General features: G+C 36.1%; 1 protein-coding gene across 4 annotated transcripts in view; it reads left to right on the top strand.

Moving 5' to 3' along the window:
- Grm1 (glutamate metabotropic receptor 1) overlaps positions 1 to 23,008 on the top strand; it is a 347,694-nt gene that overhangs the window by 91,685 nt on the left and 233,001 nt on the right. For all 4 annotated transcript variants that reach the window (XM_063233461.1, XM_063233463.1, XM_063233462.1 and 1 more), the window contains exon 2: positions 10,752 to 11,001. In XM_063233461.1, the coding sequence (XP_063089531.1) occupies positions 10,752 to 11,001 (250 nt within the window). The remainder of the gene's footprint in view (positions 1 to 10,751; positions 11,002 to 23,008) is intronic.

Below are 23,008 nucleotides of genomic sequence, written 5' to 3' on the forward strand. Positions count from 1 at the left end.
TAGCAGGAGTCTACCTGTGCATCCCTTCATTTGCATAGATTCAACAGAGTGCTATGTATGTGGCAGTTTCAAGTTTTTCTTTTTGGAATTTTCTGGAATTTTTTTAATGTATATTTTCAATCTATGGTTGGTTGAATCCATGAATGCAGAACCTGCAAATAGAGACAGCTATGAAGTACTGTATTAATTTTCTCGGACACCCATAGAAATATGATAAAGTAAGTGCCTTGTATAACAATAAACTTATTTGCTCACAGTCATGGAGGCTGGGATGTCCAGGATTAAGGTTCAAGCCTGCATATGTGATGAGGTCCCACATCCGGGCCTGCAGTTGGTAATTTCTTATCGTCCTCACATGGTCTTTCCTTGACTGACACTCAGAGAGTGCACAAGCTCATCCTTTGACTTCTTCAAAGGATGCTAATCTTGTTGCACTGGGTTCCAACTTTACGACCCTCATTAACTTTAATTAAATTTTCAATAAATTTTGAAGGGCCTATCTTCAAATACAGCCACACAGCAGTAAGGATTTCAATGTATGACTTTTGTGGGAAAAAAAAAAAAAACGTCCACAAAAGTATTGTAAATGTGTTCCTCTACAGCAACAGGAATCTAGAGTAATAATGGCTTCTCAGGCAGTGATTCAGTTTTTCTGATGCAAGAAAACATCAAGGGAGCAACATATAGGACTGTTTGCAAATTAATGATGCTACCAGATCTTGGATTTTGTGTCATTTACTTCTTCTGCCCATATACTAAGGCTCCATCCTCATGTTTGTGCTGTATTGTTACAGTACAGCATTTTGTACTTCTGAGCTTAGGTTCATACACTGATCTAAAGAAAAGAAAAGGGCTTAAGAGGCACACCTACCATCTGACTTTCCTATAAGCCACAATTTAGGCTTAAATGTCATCTTAAAGAACAGGGTCATAAACTTCTTTATCCTTAAAGGGCTCTAGGAAGGTAGATGTTTTGGTTATTCAAAGTCATCTCAAACAAAAACTGGGTAATTCTGAGCAAAGAGGATGGAGAATGAGAAAGTCGCCAATGTCCTGAAATAAAATATGGCGGAGATAACTAATTAGGAGCCGTAAGCTTCAGAGACAGACACATCTGAGTTCAAATCCTGGCTCTGACAATTTTGGGGAAAGTTTCTTTTTTTGCTAGGTTTCAATGTTCTTTTTAAACAGAGGTCATTATTTCTAGGTGAAAAAACAAACTTGTAGTAAAGATTAAGATAATGAACACATACATGTTAAGTTTTAGGATTAAGCAACATTCATGTTTTTTTTTTAACCCTCCTTGGCCAAAAATACTTTGTTTTAACTTCAATTTGACAGACTGTTCACTGCACCAGACAAAGAAACTGCATAAACCAATTTTATTCACGGTATTTTCTCTTAAGAATAATGCTCAAATGATATTCAAATTGTATTCATTCTGCTTCTAGCCCCTTGCCCAATGAGGAGAATTTTCAAAGAGCCAAGCTTCCTGGGCTCCAGATTAAGTGCTCCATTGTGATGGAGAAGAGATGGCCAGGCCTGTGGCCCAGTCATTTTATGAATTTACTGTGAACAAAGAGTATCTCCCTTTGATATCTTTTCTTAGAATAGAGACTCAGTAGATAATGAAATGTATACCTTCCTTTCACTGTCATTAAGAAAGAGAAGGGGAAGTGGGAGAGGAGAAGAAGGGGGGGGGAGAGAGACAGAGAGAGAGAGACAGAGAGAGAGATAGAGAGACAGACACAGAGACAGAGACAGAGACAGAGACAGAGACAGAAACAATGCTTTTTTTAATAAACCGGAAAACTCACTCAAGACTTTCAGACTCCAGAGGGGAAAATAGAATACAGATCTTCAGGCTGACCTATCCTTTGGAGTCAAGGACTAAAATATTAATTTTCCAGCCCAGTGTATCCATTCACAAACATCTTAAATCTCAGTCCTAACATATCTAAAACGAACTTTCTCTTCTTCACCTTGCAAATGTGCTTCTTCCATGTATCTCCTATTAGGAAATAATGTCTTATTTGCCAAGTTCCTTTAAAAAGAAAACCTTGCTTATCAACAAATTTTAGGAATTAGTTGCTTTCCTGGTGTGTCTTTGTTTTTTGAGATGGAAATTTCCTGTATTGCCCAGGTTGGCACCAAACTCCTGGGCTCCAGTGGTACACTTCATTCAGCCTTTCAAACTGGATCTGTGAATCACAGGGATCAGCTCCCAGGAACCTTTAATTCCTGTGTTTTCCTCACATATCAGTTCCCTTTCTGTAAACCTATCTCTAGGACATTCCTAATCCATTCTCTCTAATCCAAACCAGCCTCTTCCACATTCCCTGGAACAGAGTCTAAGGTTAATATTTTTGTCTAAACATGTATTGAGGAGAAGAGGAGCCAGGGATTCAGGAAAGAACAGGATGAAAGCTAATCAGGAAGGTTTTCTCAGCTAAAAGTAGTTTTAGGGCAGACCCACAAGGAGAGGCTGGAAGACATTGTACCATGGTTCCACCTTGTAATCAGTCCGTCATTTACTCTGATTCATGAGAGAGAAGAGGAAGCAGAGCTTTTATGAAGTGGGTAGCTGGGATTGAAAGACATCTACTCACATATGAGTGGAGAAATTGGTACACTAATCAGGAAAAGAGCATCTGGGAGGACCATTGACAGTATCCCAACACCAACCAGCTATCAGCTCTTACCTATGCGACTACCTCAGCCTCCTGAGCAGATTCTACTTCTGTTCTTATTTGCAACAATTCATTTCACAGCTAGCACCCAGAATATTGTGTTAAGGTTTAAATCATGTTATGCTATTCCTTTACAGAAAACTCCAATTGCTGCCCTATATACTTGGAATGGAACTAAGCCCCCTCTCCTGAACCACCAGGCTGTGTGTGGGCAGTTTCCAGTTCCTCCAGCTCTGTCTCTACCCACTTTCCCTCTGTATATTCTTCAACTCCAAAACTGTCTTTCTCTTCCTGGCTGTACCTAACTCTTCCATCCCACAGTGCTAGCCATTTCCTGGAATCACTGGAAAACCGCTCATTCACCAGAGAATACTGTCCATCACAATCCAACATAAATGCTATCTTCTTTGAAAAGTCTACCTAATTGGCGAATTTAAAATAACCTCCCAGTAAATGCTCATTACACTTCTAACTTTTATCTCAATAGCTATACTTGATGTTCTAAATTTTTATCCCATCTAGAATGTAAGCTATACTTCTTTATAATTTGTTTAATGATTTAGCTAGAGTACTCAGTTATATTTATAGTCAAATAGCTTTGGATGTTTTATAGACCAATAGAGAAATAGTAATCAATAAAAAGAAGCAATTTAGAGTAAGTAGTAAGTGGAAATGAGCATTTAAAAAATTGAATCTTATTAATTATCAAAATGGTACAATTAAAATGGCATGTTATCACCATTTCAAAATTTCAAAGATTATTAATTCTCAGCAGAGACAAGGCAAAAATATATTCATGGTTGATGAATGCAGCTCAAACTTTTGCTGGACAATTTAGGAGAAGTTTACAATATTTAAAAAATAAATATAGCAGAAATAACAGGTAAAATGACTGTAAAATAATGGGATTTAAATTTTAACATATATAAAAATTTCATAAGCATTGTCATGAAACCGAGTAAGAGTTCCCATATTATTGAAAAGAAAGCTTTCTTGTGTCATTCTTCACAAGATCAAATGATCAGATTAGTGTATTAGCCCCTTAACGATCTTTAGTGTCCTCATTCAGTCCCATGAACCCCAAACAGAAGCATCAAGACATCACGAAGCTCTCACTCCCCAGATGGTGAAAACTTGTCACAGCTGAGACAGAGGCGCTGACTGATTATAACGGAGAAGACAACAGCTGGCGAGTAAATGCCTTATTCATGTGCAGAAGAGGACTCAGGAAGGAAGTCAGACGGCTTTTTCTCACAGTAAGTGCAGGTTCAGGAGTCTACAAGGTAAAGAGTCATCACCAGGAGACTCAGCAAAAGTCAGTCGGTCTGTCAGGAGGTTATGCTCCCAGGGAAATAACTTTCCTGTCAAGGCACCAAACCTTGGACTGCGATTACAAAAATGATTTTACTCCTTTGTCAAAACACATGAAGATTAAACAAGGAAGAATGCTCTTTGAATGGCAATAAGGAAATTCTTGGGTTTTAAAGGATTTTAAAGGCTATAGACATCCAAATCTCTTGGCTTACAGACAAGGAAACTGAGGCACAAAGAGGTGGAATAAACCTTGTTAATGTTACATTTGGAAAAGTTACTAGGTATCGACTTTTAGGATCTTTCTTATTTTTCTTAAAAGTAAAAAAACAATTGAATATATGTTTTCATAATTTGCAATATGTTCTGGGTAGGCTAATTAATCCTATAAATGCTTTTCTTGATGTCTGTAGTTGTATATTCTTGTTTGGACAATGATTCGTCAAAATATCAATTGATTGAGAGCTGAGAGACACTCTTTAGAACATGTTTAAACTGACCCACACTCTATTGTATGAAAGTCTCCATACTTGCAAATAATTTGCATAAGAGGAAACAATACAGAAATAATAACATTCTTTTATAAATCTTTATATTTTAAAATTGCATTCATAAATATTTTGTCTTTCAAGAAACTCAGTGTACTCATTATATTGATAACATTACTAGATGCAAATAAATTGGAAAGAAAACTACTTTCCATTAAATTTAAAGTTGTGTAACTTTCATTTACAAACAACAAAATTAATGATGGGACAAAGACCAGTGCAAGTGTCAGGTACAGGTGATATGGGTTAAGAATCAGGAAGACTGCATAAAATAAAAATAGTTTGAATCTTAAACAAGTATATTTTCCATAAATAGAAAAGAACTAAGGGACCTGTACTATTTAGCTGTCCTCCAGGTCATGAGCAAAGTCAAACTAAAGATAATACACTCAAAAAAAAATCCCACTCCTTTTTTCCTACACTTATTTCCAGCCTCTCAGGTTTTCTTTTCCCTTTCCCTATGTTAAAGAATGTATTTACATACTTCTGTGTATCTAATATCTGCATACCAAGTAATGAATATACAGGAAATCAATTTATAGTAAAACATTAAAAATAATTCAAGGCCCTTGTAATTGTATACACTAAGGGCTGTTAGAGAGCTGTGTATTTTCATTCTATTAGCAAACACTTTATTGAATTCTCAATTTTTAAAAATCCCTGTGCTCTACATTTTAAGAGGTATTAAAACTCATGCTTTGACTTACCCTTCAATTTTATAAATATTTACTTCATGTCTGGTATTGTGATAAGCACCTAAGCATTTCATTTATTTATAACAACTTCATAATAAAGTTACAATGCCTCTTTTATTGATGAGAACAAGGAAGTACAGAGAGGTTAAATGCATGCACATGAGGCACATTGGTACATCTAGGCATTAACATCTAATTCAGACATTCACAGCCATTGTTTTTCATAGCCACCTACGTTAACTTGTGATATAGCTGGAACAAACATGACTCAGCAGCAAAGGGAGCTGTCCATGCCACTGGGAACTGAAAGTACTATAATATTAGATTTGGGGATAAAAGGGCAGGGACAATCAGAATACCTTTGGGGAAAAAGTAGGAGTGAAACTGGGCCTTGAAGAATTCAAGCCAGGGCTGGTGCTTGGGGGGCGGGGGTAGGTGGGTGGGGGAGGGGAATAGGAGTGAGTGTAAACCTATAAAAGGTATTTTTAGTATATGTGCTGCCGAAGCGAGCATAACAAAAAGTATTTTTAGAGGCAAGAATAGAGAAGTCCTACTAGAGCAGAAGGTTCATGGTGTACAGGATGACACTCTGTATGACAACCTCCAGCAACGCAACTGGCACACAGCGTCCAGACAGAAACACAGAACAGCGCTATACAGTGCTGGGACGTAACAGATTTTATAACAGACTTTATTCCTGTGATGATGTTGCCTCAAACCTAGAGAGTAAGAGAGGAAGAGAAGAGGAGCATCTGGCAAACCTCACAACATAGAAAACTTAGTATGGTACAGTAATTTCAATTTCTATCTGAGTTCTATGATAAAAATACGTTAAAAACAAATCAAGATATGCTATATAATCAGGCATCTAAACAGAATGCACAGGGATATTTATAAGGAAGAACATAGGATTTATAGACAAGTACCTATTATTTGAATAATAACAAGCATAATTTTAAAAATGGATGTGGAAAATGGTTTTTATTTATTTTTTTAAATTTTTTTTACCAAAGGGCAATATTCAGAAAGGCACTAAAAATGAGGGTAAAATGCAAAATCATCTCAAGAAGGGAAAAATAATTGCTACAATCTGAATTTTGTATGATTTTTGAAGCAGTCAGATAGAGCAGTGTTTCAACTAATTAAAAGACTTTCATTACAGTGACTTGATAGCCAAGTATGACTGATAAGCAAGCCTTGAAACAATATTGTGTTAAATTTCATACTCACCTGTATGAAAGGCCACCATGGCAAAAAGAAGGCACTGAAAATTAGGTCCTATATTGATTTTTATTTCTATTCCTGAAACACTGAGCATGTAAAGGTGTTTAAGAAGGAAGCTGAGCTTCATTTGGTGGCTCAAGTAACACATCAACCATCAGGTGGAAACCTAGATCAAATGCTGTGTGTGTGTGTGTGTGTGTGTGCTCATAAACTGCTTTTGTCAAGCAAGTATACTCACCATTACTCATCCCTACATACTTGCACATCAGCTGTAGGAGAAGAAACATTGATGAAGGGAAACTATTTAGATGTTTCTTCATTTCCTAAAGAAACAGATACTTTACTTGGGAAAAAAACACTACCCCTAGAACCCTACACACCCTTGGGTGCTTCCTATTTCACGCAGTCCCAGGATGCCCTGAAGGTGAATTGTTTCCTGATCTGGTCTCCTGGGTCGCATATGATTTTTATCAATTGATTACCTGAGACATGCTGGACAAATAGGATAACATATCATTTTAAAAGTATTTTGATAAAAAATTTCCACAGTATGTTCCAGAAACTTGCTATTCACAGTTTATTATTACTGAAAATTTCTTCCTTTTTACTAAATTCCTTGTGAGAAATCCTAAAATTATTCCTTCCCCATTCTCAGTTGAAAGAGATATGAGCTGTTTGAAATGTGTGGGGTAGGAGGAGATGTGGACTGCTGGGCGTCACTGTTTAGCGTTCCCTTTTCTTAGCAGAGAAAAAACACTTACTACTTTAATCTTCCTGACAACCTTTATTTATTTGGCCATCCCATTTAATGCCTAGAAATGTTATTCTTCTATTTCCCTCCGAACACCTATTGAGTCCTTTAACATTGTCATCATTGTGGGTCTGGCTAGTCAAAGGTGAGTGAATCATGCCTTTGGGGTCTCAGGTAGTCGTATGTAAGGAAACTTATAAACAAGATCAGGATGGAACTGAGACACATTGCAGTTACAGAGAACAAAAAAGAACAACTTAACCAGCACCTTCCCAGTCTCATCTTGAACAACACCAGTTTAGAAGCGCTCAGCTATAGCACCGAAATCAGGGAATCCCCATAAAATGGCTGATTGCTTCATCCAATGGGACTGAGGTCAAGTGACACTTGTCCTTCCATGTCATTGTTCCTTCAGCTATTCCTCGACTGACTGAAAGGTAGGAGCAGATCCTGAATCCTCCTCGGTAAGGAGACAGCCTTAAAGTATTTCTCTTGGAGGCCGTGGTTGCCTCTTGTATAAAGTGAAGGTCAAGAAATGCATCTCAAAGATTTGTGATTATTAAATCACATGTGAGAATGAATGTAAATTTCCCAGAGCTTAGAAAAAAGTGCAGGGAGTACTCTCCATGTCTCTTGAGAGTTGTAGAATCTAAAACTAAACATACGACTTTTGGCATTGACCTAAGAGCTTTAAAATTCTTTATTTCCAAGCTTCCTATTTATAAAACACAAGGTTGTGATGATTTCTATAACTGCAGTGCTTTTTTCTCCATTTTTAGTCTCCTCGTGCCACGTTGCTCCTCCGTTTTGTTTTTCTGTGATACACAAAGTTCTCCTTGGATGGTTATTTCATTTTAAGAATGTATTTAAAGTCTACTTTTATCTATAGTGAGACTTTCATTGAGTTTTTATTTAAATTACAAGTGTACTCACTGAATTCATATTAGAACTTCATGAAATGATCTAGTTTGTTGATTCTCTAACTTGAGTTCTTTACAACATAGAGAAAAAACTTAAGAGAAAACAACACATAAGCAGCATAAAAATTTAACAAGAGATCATTATTCTTGCAAAAACCATCATTCTTCCATTGCTATTTTCCCATATAGGGAGCAAGTACACAGAGACAGCCCCTGTCACAGTACTTCTGAGGTTTGATAAACAATCAAAACCAGGAAGGCTGTATCTAGCAAAAAGTTCATTAAAAGTACCCACAAACACACACACATGCATACACTCAGCCAGTCATTTAATTACCTGTGCATTTTAATGATAATATTCAGTGTTAGCATGAGTTTATGCCATACCAGTATAAACTGTCCTAGCTTTTTGGTTTAAAATTATAATACTAATGTCATATGTTGTTAGCATTATGTTAGATCAGGTTTCTGCTCTTTAACTCAAAGTAATTTTGTTACTGTATAAGGGACTCAGCATAGTATTTAGTTGACAGAATGAGAAGTTGACAGAATGGGGTGAGAATTTAGAGAAAGTTTTCCAGAATTGCATTCTTGCATGACAATATTTAGATGTTGTACAGAGAAAGAAAATGTAGCAAATATACAGAGGAGTGGTCAGAAAGTAGTGTGGAAACCGAAAGGGTGTCTTAGGAAACAAGGAAATAAACTGTTTCAAGGATAATGTGATTTTGAATGTAATGAAATGTTGAAAATGCAGACAAAAGAACAGATCTGGGATATGGCAAAAGGGAGAGTATTAGTGACCTTGAAAATGGAAGATTTTGACTAAGGAAGATTCTGATATAATGATTATACATGTGTTCAAACTCTTTAAGATTATACTTCAAATGTATGCAAATTTTTACACACTAAATCTACACTTCAATTTTAACAATACAAAAAAAAGAGCAATGGGAACCAAGAAGCAAATATACTGATGCGGGCAACTGCTGCTGCTGGGAGAGTGAGTAGGGAATGACACAATAACACAAGTAGGCCAATAAGTCCGAGCACTTAAAAAAAATTGCCACCACTATGGGTGATAAATTGATTATGCAAGACAGAGGGAACAATTCCAGGAAATAATTCCAGAACAGAAAAGCAGTGATGGGATCTATGTCCTTGAGCAAAGGTTGGCTCCTTCCTTAAGCCCTTCACATTTGCAATAGGAAGGATGCCAGCGGATTTAACTGCCAATGAGAAGTGATTCAGAGATATTGTAGTCTGTTTTTGTTTCCTCCTGTGTTCTTACTGAAAGAGGAAATGAGACTCTCAGTTGAGGTAAAATGAAAAAGGAGCCAGTAGTTTGAAGATCTGAAAAGAGAAGAATAAGATAAAATGATCATGTTAGAAACTAAGGAATTTTATTTACAAGGGTAATGCAGTAGAGTTTTCTTGTACTACTGACTATGTCTTTTAGTATTTGAATATTAATAAAACCAGTCAGCAAGGTTACGAGTTTATTTCCGTCATGATTAAATACTGAGTTACAGATGTGGAATAAGTAGCCGGTGGGGTTTAACTAGCATTAGGATTTTGTCAGGAAAACGCAAGAGAATTAAGCATTTGCAGAGAAATGATAATGCAGCTGTGCTGTGAGGCTAAGAGAAATCCGAGGAAGGATGGAAGGAGAATTGGAAGGCAGTTACCTGATTTTAAATTTTTAAGAGGTTGAAGAAATTCTGTGATAGAGTAATAGAATATATAAGCTAGAATGATAACAGAAGCACACAGAGATTGGGATGTCTGACATCCACATTTAGAGATACTAAAAAAGCTGTCAAAGCAAGGTCAAAACATGATCATGGGAAAGGTGAACCGCAAGATGTCACTGGAGGGAAGAAGCTGAGGAACCGACCATGAGGACAGGTACGGAATGTGTCACCCATGTGTGTACCACAGTCCCCAGACTAGGAAGAAGGTAAGAACGTAGAGGCTAAGGTGGGACTAAAGCCATCAATGAAACAAAGCGATGGAGACATAGTCATGTGGTATTTTTTTCATTGATTACTACAAATCTTTCTATTTCTGAGCTGCATTTTATAATAAGAATGATCAACACAGAAATCAAACTACAAGGCACCAAGTGCCCATTCTACTATCATTTAAACAGAGAACGGTAGACTTGGATGCACCCTGATGGCTGTTCGTGGTCAGCTCATTTCTGGCCTGCCCAGTGTTCAGTCTGCTTGGCACACAGGCTTTTCATGCAGACGTGGCAGGAGTGCCACCCCAGGAATGTCTTCACTGAGCCTGCTGCCAGCTGAGACCACTGTTCTGATTCCCCATGACAATCTGGGACCGACTATTCATCATATAGATACGATGGCACTCATAAATCGCCCAAAACCTCTCACTGTGGACACCATAGCGACGTGTCTCATTACTACTTTATAAATTATCTGGGTATATGGTTCACCCTTGAGTCCACCCACAGCAGCCTTCAGTCCTAGCTATACTTACAAATTATTTAGCAAACTTGTCTTCCATGTTTCCAGCAGCTAAGAAGCCCTTATTGCAGTTGCTGTCCCTGGTACAGTGGCCTTGAACCTCTGCTGGTTGTTTCTGTACAGGGAATTATGGGGAGAGTGGAATGGACGCCTTCAAAGAGCTGGCTGCCCAGGAAGGCCTCTGCATCGCCCACTCGGACAAAATCTACAGCAATGCTGGGGAGAAGAGCTTCGACCGCCTCCTGCGCAAGCTCCGGGAGCGGCTTCCCAAGGCCAGGGTGGTGGTGTGCTTCTGCGAGGGCATGACGGTGCGGGGGCTCCTGAGTGCCATGCGGCGCCTCGGCGTGGTGGGCGAGTTCTCGCTCATCGGCAGGTAAATTCTCTCTCTCTCTCTCTCTCTCTCTCTGACACACTATCTCTGTCTCCGTCTACCTCCTTTCCTCTCCTTTTCTTACACCTGTATGATTGCTTTACATAAAACCAGAATTTTTGGATTCCAAAATGGGCTAGACGCACAGTGCTGGGTCGAGCATTGCTTGTGGGGTTCATGGAGAGTTGGGGAGACTGGCAGCTTCCTGCGGGACAGATTAGAGCAGCACCAGTGACAGCCAGCTGATGAGATTTTCAGAAAAAAAGATGGGAAGTTGTTTGCAGGAGAGGTTTTATTCTGGTGAAGGATCCTTTGCCTCTACTTCCCCCACCTCCCAAGAGAAGGCTCATGTCTTCGTATTTCTCCAGCACAGAAATCTTAGTGGACATTGGTGGGTGGATGGGGCAGCAGTGAAAATGGTGAATCTATGTTAAGATGTGAAATTCAGCTAGTTGGCCAAGTGCCCGAGAAGACAGACTTTGGTATCTGATGGCATAATCTCCTGTCACAGTCCTGGACAAGCTCACTGTGCAGATTTCAGCATGTGGTTTTTATAGTGGCGGGTTCTTAAATCCTGCTGTCTTTCTAGATAGCATGTACTTATCTGGGAAAAGCTTTTCAGTACCATGTTATTTGTCATGGGTTTTTGACCTAAGGGGCATCTTGCATACTTTCCACCTTCTAATATTGCATGAAAGAACTGCTCAGTTTTTACAAGAACCCCACTGAATTTGTTTGCATGAGAGCGCTACTGAGCCTCCACACTCCCACACTGACCTTCAGATCCCAGTGCCCCCTCTCATCTCCTCTCATGATGAATTGTCTGAAGACCCTCCACAATGCACCCTCTTTGTGGGAAGCTGTGTAGTATACTGTGGCATTCTCAATGGGCCTTCTCTTCTTTCCTGCGCTTGTAATGAGGGCTATGGTGGTTGTCTCAGTTTTCTCTCATTGCTGTGACAAAATACTTAACACCTAAAGTTAAAGTCAGAAAGGTTTAGTTAGCACTCAGTTTGTAGAGGATTCCATAATCTACTGGCTTCAAGGCAGGGTGGCTTGGTAGAAGGGCAAACTTGCCTATCAATGGAAGACAGAAAAAGCAACCAGAGATGTTAGCAGTGTCTTTCTGCCCCTTTATTTTATCCAGACAACCTGGATTTGGGTGGTTCCAAAGCAATCAGTACATTGATTAAATCCCAGAATCACACACTCCATAGATTCAGCTACTTCTGAAAAAGCCCTATATCCACATGAAGCCTTGGGGGGACACCTCGACACAAACCACCACAGTGGCAGGAAGACTAATATCATCACCTCGAATTAGAGGCATAAAATAGGTCAAAGATTTTGAGTAGAAAGTAGGATAGAAATAAAAACAAATAAATAAAAAAAAGGAGATGCTCTCCAGGAATGCAGAGGTGTGGCAACAAGGTCAATCTATAATTCAAGATTAATAAAATTTTTGAATTTGGGTGAGATTGACATACATGTATCCAGAGTCATTTTGGCTTCTCTTCTACATGAAACAGTTATATGAGGCCATTTTAAAATATTCAGAAGAAGACCAGTCCTTAAGAAGGAGTATTTAAAGAAGGAGTGATATTTCTTTAAGGAGTGAAAAGGATGTAAGCAGCATTGTTAAAGCATTACTTGGAATACTGTTCTTAATATATGTGCTAGGACAGATGGTACACAGATATTCTGTCCTTTTGATTGCTTTTATAAAGTGACTGCTTTTTGAAGGTTGCTTGCTTAAAAAATCTTACGTTTATCGCTTTGAAAACAATACTTTATTTGGAAGAATTTATCCTTCTTAAACTCCTATGAGGCTGTATACCTCAGACCTGGAGACTTTGAGCAGATGTGATAAATATGTGGGCTTTGGGGTATATAGATTGCCTAATTATGAAATATAATTATACAAATTGCTGCTGAGTTATTGGAGTGTAAAGAATTTATTCTAATTTCATTATTTAAAAGCCAGGCAAGGATGATAATATGGCTCTTTTTTACCTAATAATACAAGGTAACCAAACTGACAGACATATTTCTGAGATTCTCACATGTGCTTATTCATAAAGAGATTGCTACCTATGATTCCTATATTTTAAATTCATGTCTCCTCCACACCTGCTGGGTACTAGGAACAATCCTAGGGATCTTTTGTCTGAGAACACAGATCCCTGTACCAATGGTTACAATTACTGAAGCATGAAATCCTCGCCATGCCAAAGCTGTACCATATTCTGTGCCAAGGTAAAGGACCATCTCTCTGTCTTCCTGAGATATTTTCCATGAAATTCTAAAAAAGTATTGGCTTTTACAGTATTTCCATATCTTAAAGGATTTTGAAGAGAGCATCCTTTTCATGGTATTTTGTTGCTGTTGTTCACAGTTTAGTTTTACTTCTCTGTGACCCAGGTAAGAGTCCACAGGGAGCTGAGCTGGGACCAAGCCAAGTGGCAACACTACACATTTAGAATTAGACTTCCGTTTTCTTTGTCTCCTGCTCTCTTCTGGGGAGGATGAATTCTATCTTCAATTCTGCTTTGCCATTCATACTAATGGTCATTTCATGCGATTGGCTCACTCCTTTCAGGAGATGTCCAGAGTGGTTCCAGTTTAACCTCAAATTGCAACTTTCAGCTCCCTGTCAAATACATTTTCTCTTCCAAATGGCAAACTCCTTTGAGGTCAAGTGTCATCGTTTATTTTCTATGCTGTGCTTCTTAGTGATGCCAGATTTACAAGAAGACAGTAAGTAGGTAGTGATGGCTGTCTATTCATACAGATGAAGATAAGTCCTTGTATGTATTGTAGTAGGAGATATTTCATTAAAAATAATTATAGTTTCTTTAATGAAGACTTGACCTCTTTTTATAACTCCTATTTTCCCATGTATTAAGAATGTTTGCTATCACTACCATGAAAATATACCCAGACTTTGACAGCTATTACCATTTGTACTACTCCAATGTAGTCTAACCCAGGATTCTCTCTTACTTTACCTATTGCAATAATTACCTAATTGACTTTTACCCCATCTATCCATCTGTTCTTAACTTTAAAGGCAAATTATCTATTAAAAATTTAAGATGGATAACATTACTCCCTACCTTTCATGCTCAATGTCTTAAATGATTTCCAATTTCTTTAATAACATAGTGCTTGGAAAGGTCACATAGTCTGTCGTTGGGACTGAGGTTCTTAAACAAACACTCCTTGACTTAAAATTATGGTTGTCTCCTAATAAACCTATCGTAAGTTGAAAATATCATTTAATCAAAAATTCACTGAATATACCTAACGTATCAAATATGGTAAACTTATAACACAGTTTTGATTTCTTACCTTGGCATAATGTGGCTAACTGAGAGAATTATTGTACCACATACTGCTAGCCTTAAAAGATCAAAACTTAAATTCCATGTATAGTTCCTAATGAATATGTCACCTTTCAACATCATAAAGTTTAAAATAAATTTAAAAATTGAAGCATTGTCAGTTGAAAAATGTCCATACTAGAATAATAAACTGTAATGATGAAAAGCCAGAATTTTAAAAAGGAAATTCTCAGAAATAATAACACATTTATGCTATAATTAATAAGCGTGGGATAATGGAAAATCAAAACAAAGCAAAATAAGGCAGGGGCCAAGGGTTCTTGCTTGGCCATGCAGCAATCACATGGTCTTATTTATTCAATGATTTATTTCTGAGCCTTTTTTTCCTATAAAAATGAAAGATCTGGCTCCAGATTATCTTTTAGAAATGAATTTTTTACAGTCACAGAATTTACAATATCAAAAAGCCATCAAATGTATTTATAGGTTTATTTTCTCTAATGTTAGTCATGAATTTGGACTGATCAGTTTACATTTCCTCATCAGTCACATTGCCAAACCCTTCTTTCACTGAGTAAACCGTGGCCCTGGAATCTATCTGTCAGGCTCACAGAAGAATCAACCCTTTGACTTTGGATAAACTGCCATAATAGTCTCACCAAGGAAGTCAACTAGTCATTTCTTCTTGGCTGTACTACATTGCTACTTTTTCTTGAAAGAGTTAAAGACATCATATTACAGCAATACATACACACCCATAGTGATAACAACAGAACTTACAATAGCTGAGTCTTGGAAGTGGCCTATGTGTCTTTCAACAGATGACTGGACAAAGAAGATTTGTTTCTTACACACAATGAAGCACTACTATGCCACAAAGAAGGATAAACTGGACCCATTTGCAGGAAAATGGATGTACCCTGAGACCATAATTTTAGGTGAACTAAGACACAGACTCAAATACATTTGATTTCTCTTATATGAGAAATAAAAAGTACATTATAGAACAAATTAAAAGCTAATAGGAACAGGAACAGAAATGTTTTGCAAAAGGGAAGGGGACAAAGAGTTGAGGGAGGAGGGAAAAAAGAGAGAGAAAAAGAATGACAAAAGAATTAAAATGTGTTATATACATGTACCAACTCCCCACAAGAATGTAACATACCGGGAACATGTAATAATAAAATAACTGCCATTTTTAGATGCTTCTCAGAATTATAATTGGGTCAACAATGATAATTTTCCTGATCATAGTGATACAGCTATAGTTAATGTCTAAGATTTACTATATGATGGACATTATTTATTATATACATAATGAGCCTTTTTATTATATAAACAACTTGACTGTCACCACCATGTAGGTAGTGGGATTCTGCCCAGTTTGATGTGTGGAGAAGTAAGTGACTTTGCAGAGCCAGAGCTGGGTTTTGAACTTCATACTGAGGATTTAGACTGTGTGTTCTTAATCAGTAAGTCAGCTGTTTGCCAACCTATGATTGTTGTGTTTAAGAAATATTATCATTAACCTTAGTTTACTTTCAGTTTTCTCTTTATTCTAGAAATTTATTTCATTGTTTAGATTCACTTCCGGAAAATTAGCTGAAGTATCTTTTACAGGTTTTGAAGAAAATTACATTTCTGTATTCTTGATTTCTTTGAATCTTTTTAATTTATTTTTTAGTATTTTAAATGATAACTCAGTAAAGGAACATTTATCCCCTTTGTCTGAAAAATAAGAGCGGGTTAGGTTTGCTAATCATAAAATCCCAGCTTGCCTGGTACCTCATAGCTGAGTCTCGGCAGCAGATCCCTCGTGGGGACTTCAGCCTTCTAAAGACACGCTCCTCTCTGAGGATGAGCAGGGGCCTCTGGCTTTGTTCCTCTGCCTGGTGCTGGCATTTTATCCTCAACCTCTGCTCTGGTGCTCTCATTGTGGGAGGCCTCACAGTAGTGTGTGTTCTACTTTGTTGGGAGTCTCTGATTAAACGTACTGCACTGAGTACACAGTGCTTATTCATATGTTCGGTAGCTCCTTTTATTGGATCACGCTTACACCTTCTTATTTCTCCATTATCCAAAATAAGCCTCTGATAGGGATAGTGAGATCAGTAACTTGTTTTATCCCTCTCCCTAGTACATCCTGCCCAATCAAGTTATAAGCACAGTACATGGTTCTTCCATTTCACGATTTGTTCTTGGTTGGTATTTGCTGTTTGATTTATCATCTGTCCCATTCAGTGGATCTTCTCACCCATTAGAATACCCAGAAAGACACCAACCCCTGTCTTTAATCTAAGACCCAAGAAAACACAAATGCCATGTTTCTTAGTTAAAAGCCCAACAATCACATGAACTATACATTAAAGAAGTAGTTGGAACACAGCTATTGCTTTATTTAGAAGGAAGCTAATTTTTCATTTTAAAATGAATGAAACACATGACCTCAACACCCTTGCAATTTGATATATAATGGGGTTGTGTTTCCATACACTTCTTAAAATGAAAAGCTATTTTAGGCTTCAGTTTTCTGCTATGGAAAAAAACAGGAGGAAAACTTCTTTGGATTTCAGACAAAATTGCAGAGAATAAGTGTTTTAAGATAAATGTGAATTTTCAATGAAGCCTGACATCGCCAACTATGGGTCAAAATCAGAAGTCCAGCCAGGGTCATCGGAACATTTTCTGATGTGCAATGGTTAGTATGTACAGATATATAACCTGGTCTTCTTTTGGCTGAGGACGGAAAATAGTCACATATCTGTTGATGGTCTGTTCTTGCTTTGAACCACTCCTATTCTGCAGACAGATTGAAAACAGAGTTTTAGGAATGATTATTGTGCTAGAAAAAGATTGAAATATGTGTGCTAGGGTTGGAGACAGGATTCAGTGTAGAGTACTTTAAAAATCAATGTTCTTTTAAGACATTGATATACATTTTGAGCATAGATGTAACACACAGAAATGTTCAAGATTACCACAATGATTGAACAGTGACTTACATCCATTATAATGGATACTGATGAATCATGTTTCAAATAGCAGACACTGAAAATGGAAAGACTCCATTTTATGGTCACTACTTGCTTTCAAGATATGAAATATATAGAAGAAAAGGGTTTGAGATATCTTCAATATCTATAAAGCAGTCATTATAATCCAGTCCATTTTGTCTTTGAGGCTAATAGGAGACAATGGAAATTTATCATAATACCTATCCTGTAGTTCAAACAGTATCTTTTTAACTGGCTGCACATCAGAATCAATGAGGATGCTTAAAAATCCTGGATCTCAGTAGAATTTCTTGGGTATAACATCAGATCATCTTGTTTTTAAATCTATGATGAATTAGCTGCAGAATCACTACTTTGTGATGCTTAAACACTTTGTAATTCAAGCAAAATCACTGGGAATGACTTACTTTCAACGTATTTGAAAGAGAAGAAAAAATGAAAATTGATCTCAACCATGTGTCATTCCTTCACTTTAGTTCTGTTTTTAATTTTTTTTTGAAATTTACTTCTCTTCAAAATTTTTGTTTTAAAATAAAGATATACCTGAGAGTAGTGGTCATTGATACTAGTAATAGTAATAATAAACACTTAAACACCATTGGTGACTTTGCTTGTCTTCCTGTGTTCCTGTCTTTTGCTCAGACTGATCTGCTGACCTGACCCTTGAAAACATGGCCACTTTCCAGTTTTCAGACTAATTGAGATGTGGAAGAGGAGACATTTAATCAATCATATCACGGGCAACTCTGAGTCTGCAGTTGCTCGGGATGACCCATGAAAGGAGATAATGCTTTCTTGCTAATTATATTAATTGAGAGCTGGTGACTGAGCTGGTCTTCAAGTCAGTTCCTGTCTGCAGCTGCGGAGCTGTCCACATACCATAAATTTAGGGAGATTTTAAAAAACATATGATTCTTGGGCTCCACCTCCTTCAACACTGATTCATAGTACCTGGAGTGGGACTGAACAATTTACATGGACTTCTCAGTTCAGTTATTGGAATTCACCAGTTTTAAGTGTTTAGTTTGTTGAATTTCTTCAACTTTCTCTAGTGATGATGTAAGCACCTTAGTGAACTTGATAGAGGGCATTGACATCTCAGCAGAGCTTCTCTCTAGTTTTTCCTCTCCAGGCCTGGAAAGAGGAAACCAGTGGTATACTTCCTCTCATTATACTTCTAAAATTTCACATACAGAAAATCATCTAGAATGCAACTTTTTGTGTCTGAGATTTTTAATTGGCAAACACATTCGAGAGTCACCCATGCTGTAGTATGTATTCCTAGTTTCTTCTTTATTGTTGAGTAATATGCAGTGGCCTGAATGTATCCAATTTCATTATCCACGCACCCAGTAGTGGACATTTAGAATTTTTGACCTTATGACTGTTGTGAATAATGCTGCTTCTATGCACAGTCATGTACAAAACTAGCATGGACTTACCTGTTCAGTTCTCTTAAGCTAAATCTAGAGGTGAGATTGTGGTGCACAGTATGTTTAACTTTATAAGTTGGTTTATAAAATGCCTACTTTCCAAAGCCTATACAATTTTTGAGTTATACCAGCAATATATGTGTTCCAAATCCTCCACTCCTCCACCAAAATATTATTGTCAGTCATTTTACTTTTAGCTCTTCAAGTGGGTGTACAGTGGCATCATTTTGTGTTTTTAATTTGCATTTTACTAATGACTGGTAGTGTTAAAGATTTTATGTGCTTGTTTCCCATTTTAATATCTTCTTGGTGAAATATCTTATACACACTTATTCCATTTGTCATTGAGTTGTCTTAGTGTTAGAGAGTTGTGAAGTTCTTCTTAATATTTGAAGACAATTCATTTACCATATATGAGGTGTGATTGAAACTAAAGTAAATATTTAAACTTTTTTAAAAAGTTACAGGAAAAGACACATTGTCATGAATCCTACTCAAAATAATCTTGGTATCTTTGAACACACAAATCCCACTGTTCTCGCCATGTTCTGAAGAAGTTCTGAAAGTCATGAATGCTTTTATCTGAACTATCGTAGCTGCCTCAATGTCCTGAACTGATTCAAAATGTTTATTTTTCATGTTCATTTTGGCACTAGGGAAGAGCCAGATCCAATGAATAAAGTGGATAGAGACACACTGTAATTCTTTCCCTAGTCTGCTTTCCAGGGCACGGAGCTTGGCAGCAGCATGTATTATACTTTTTATTGCACCCCTACACACAGTGATGAAAGAAGACTTCCCAAACTGCTTCAGTAAGTGACAAGAATGATGGAATAAGTGTGTGGAATGGCGGAGGAGTATTTTACAGGTTATTAATGGCAAAGAATCTTCTAGAAAGATTTTTTATTAGTACATGTTGCAGTACATAATGATTACGCTCATTGTAGGTAACTGGTACATGTACATTACAAATCTCAATTCTTTTCTTCCCTGACCACTCCTTTTTTTTGTTTGCCAATATCAGATTCAATTATTTATAAGCCTTTGTAAAGTTAGTTACCATATATACAAATTAACAATCAGATTATTAGTTTGAAAACATAAAATGCTTAAAGAGTTGTACTAAACAAAGAAGGACTTTTAAATATATTGTTTATACTGAATTATGAGCGCTTTTCTTTCCTTTATCTCTATTATATTTCACTTTATTTATATACTGAGATTTTATAGAAGTGAAACCATGCAATATTTAAGCTTGTGTTTGATTTACTTTACTTAACATTATAGTCTCAAGGGAGTATTTATTTTCCTAAAATGACTTATTTGTTCTTTATGACATCGTATATTCATTGTATGCAAATACTAAATTTTATTTCTTATTTTATGAAAAAAAACTCCAGATGAAGTTTCATAGTCAAATAATAAGATATTTTTACAGTGCATATTGTTAGCTTCAAATTAGTTACTTAAGTATAAAACATACTTAAGTATAAAACATACACCAGAAAAATTTTTTTATAAAAAAGAAACACAAAATTTTCTTTTCAGTGAACTAAAATAAATTAGTAATAAAAAATGAAACAAATTAGTACATATATTGAAATATTATTGAAACAGTGAAATTGTATTTTGGGGAAATATTTGAACTCCTTGCTTCCTAATACTATATATATGTATATAGTATACTATAGTGTAATGTACATATAGTATATAGTATATACTATATACAGTATATAGGATATACTGTTTGAGTTTATGTGTCTGAGTTATTTCACTAACATTATGTTCTCCAGTTGTGTTCATTTTCCTATGAATGATTCAAGCTTAACTTTTTTATGGCAGTGTGGCTCTCTGTTATACAGAAATTCTACATTTTATTTATCTATTCAATTGTTCATTGTATCTTTTATTATAATAAATTTTTTAAAACATGTTCTTTATATATTTTGATCATAGATATATGTATATATTCTCTATATATATCTGAAAATTTAATTTTTTAAATTATACATAAAATTGATGAATTCTTTATACTTCTGACAATCAAATTCTCTTGTGGTATGATTTTTGTTTATTTGCTCCAATATCATTCATCTTTTTCTGATAATTTTTAGTATTTTGTCCTTATGTGAAATATATAATTCAAGTTACTGAATTTTTGAGATAAGGATGACATTTCTATTCATACCCAGTTGCTCCAGAACATTTGATTGAAAAGACTATTATTTCCCCATTGAAATCAGTTGTTCTATGTTGAAAACAGTTGAATATTTTGGTTTGTCAAGACAGGGTGTTGCTCTGTAGTCCAGGCTGGCCTTGAACTAACTATGTCATCCAGGCTGGCCATGAACTTGTGGTGATCATCTTGCCTCAGCCTCCCAAGAGCTGAGATTACAGGCGTGGGACATCACATCCAGCTTGCAAACAGTTGAATATTTATCTATCTTCTTCCTAGGGTTCCCCTTCCTGCTGTGAAGCCTAGAGACCACCACACACTGTCACATGGATGACTTGGTCATCTCTTAGTTTTAATTTTCTGAGAAATAATACATGTAGTTTTTTCTGAAAGTGACATGTGTAGGTCCATATATCTTTGTAATTTTCTATCCTCCTTCTTTATTTTAGACTATTTGAAATTTTCCAGAATTCCATTTTACCTGTATTTCTGGCTTACTTTCTTTGATTTGTGATTTTGTTTGTAATTAAAAATTTTCTCTTAATTAAAAAACTCCCTGCTATAGAATTTTATGTTGATATTGTATTATACTCTTAATACTTCAGGTATATGGCTAGATAGTACATTCACTTGCATAGTTTCTGATGAGAAATCTGCTGTAATTCTTATCTTTGTTGTATAATATTTATTATCTTAGATTGTTTTTAAATGTGTTCCTTTATGAATAATATTCAGTAATTTGATTATGGTAGTCTTTATGTGATTTTCCTTTTATTTCTGTGGCAGAAGTTTCTTGATCTTTTTTAGATAAGAGAACTTACAGAATTTTAAAATCAAAAAACCATTGATCATTATTTCCTCAAATTTTATTTCTGACTTTGTTATACTTTTCTTACTGTCTGAAAGTTCAGTGAAATATGCATTTGACTGCTTGCTATTTCTACACAGAGAAATTCTGTTTTCTTGCAAACTAAATCCACTATGGAGTAGAGTTTTTATTTTGTTTATTGCGCTTTTCAATTCCAATATTTCCTTTTTGTTCTTTTGTATAACTTCTGTTTCTTAATTTATTTAGATTGTCATCATATCAACTTTTACTTCTATAGTTATGGTTTTCTTGGATTTTTGAATTTCTGTAACTACTTTGGAGTCTTTGTTATAGCTAACATCTAGTCCATATCACAAGCATTTATTATGCTTCTTTTTTAAATGTGTGAGTCACAGTTTTCTGTTTCTTTGAATATCTTACCAGTTTTTATCCTCCGTGATACTCATTCAGAGTTCTAGTTCTAGTCAGTAACAGATGTATTCATGTATTCCAAGATTTTAATCACTTTCTCTGAGCTCCTTAGAGATGACCTTGTTATCTGAACATTTGTAAAACAGTCCTGAACTTTGAGAAAATACACCTGACATTCAATTTTAGTCATTTTTACACTTTTCTCCCTAATGGTACTTTTCCCCTGGCATAGGTGTATTAGGTATATTATTAAAATTGTCTTAAGCAATTTCCCCCCAAGAACATCAGCACTTGTGGCAGCACTGCATGATTAAGTAGGGAGTGTCACTTCAAGAGTTTTTTGATTTGATATATTTTTTCCTATAAAGAAATATATATTTTCCTTCTTTGCTTATTGAATATATAACACACTGAGTGCTTATTAACATTCTTTCTCTTTGGAGATCGCAAACCTAGTTAAAAGCACAAGAGAACTAGAATGGCAAAAATGGTCTCAAGGAGTGACTTCCTTTTGTGTTTGCTGGAGAAAAAATTTGTAAATTATTAAGTCAGTGTGATGAGTTTCGTTACTACATCTGATTGGAAAAAATACTTTGCTATAAAAGCTTATAACTTTCAAAGGATAACAAAGAATTTACTAACCATGTTTCTTTCACGTTATTAAATTAGGGATGTTTACACTTGTGTCCTTAAATCTTTCTGGGAAAATAAGAAGGTTTGCTGAGCCTAAAAGTCTATTAAAAAAAAGGAAAAAGTTCTTAGACATGCACGTAGTTTTCACCTAAGTTCTTCCTGTGTGTGCG

This window comes from Cavia porcellus, unplaced genomic scaffold, assembly GCF_034190915.1.
Source record: "Cavia porcellus strain 051 isolate PalLab524CR breed Dunkin Hartley unplaced genomic scaffold, mCavPor4.1 scaffold_22, whole genome shotgun sequence".
Taxonomy (NCBI): Eukaryota; Metazoa; Chordata; class Mammalia; order Rodentia; family Caviidae; genus Cavia; species Cavia porcellus.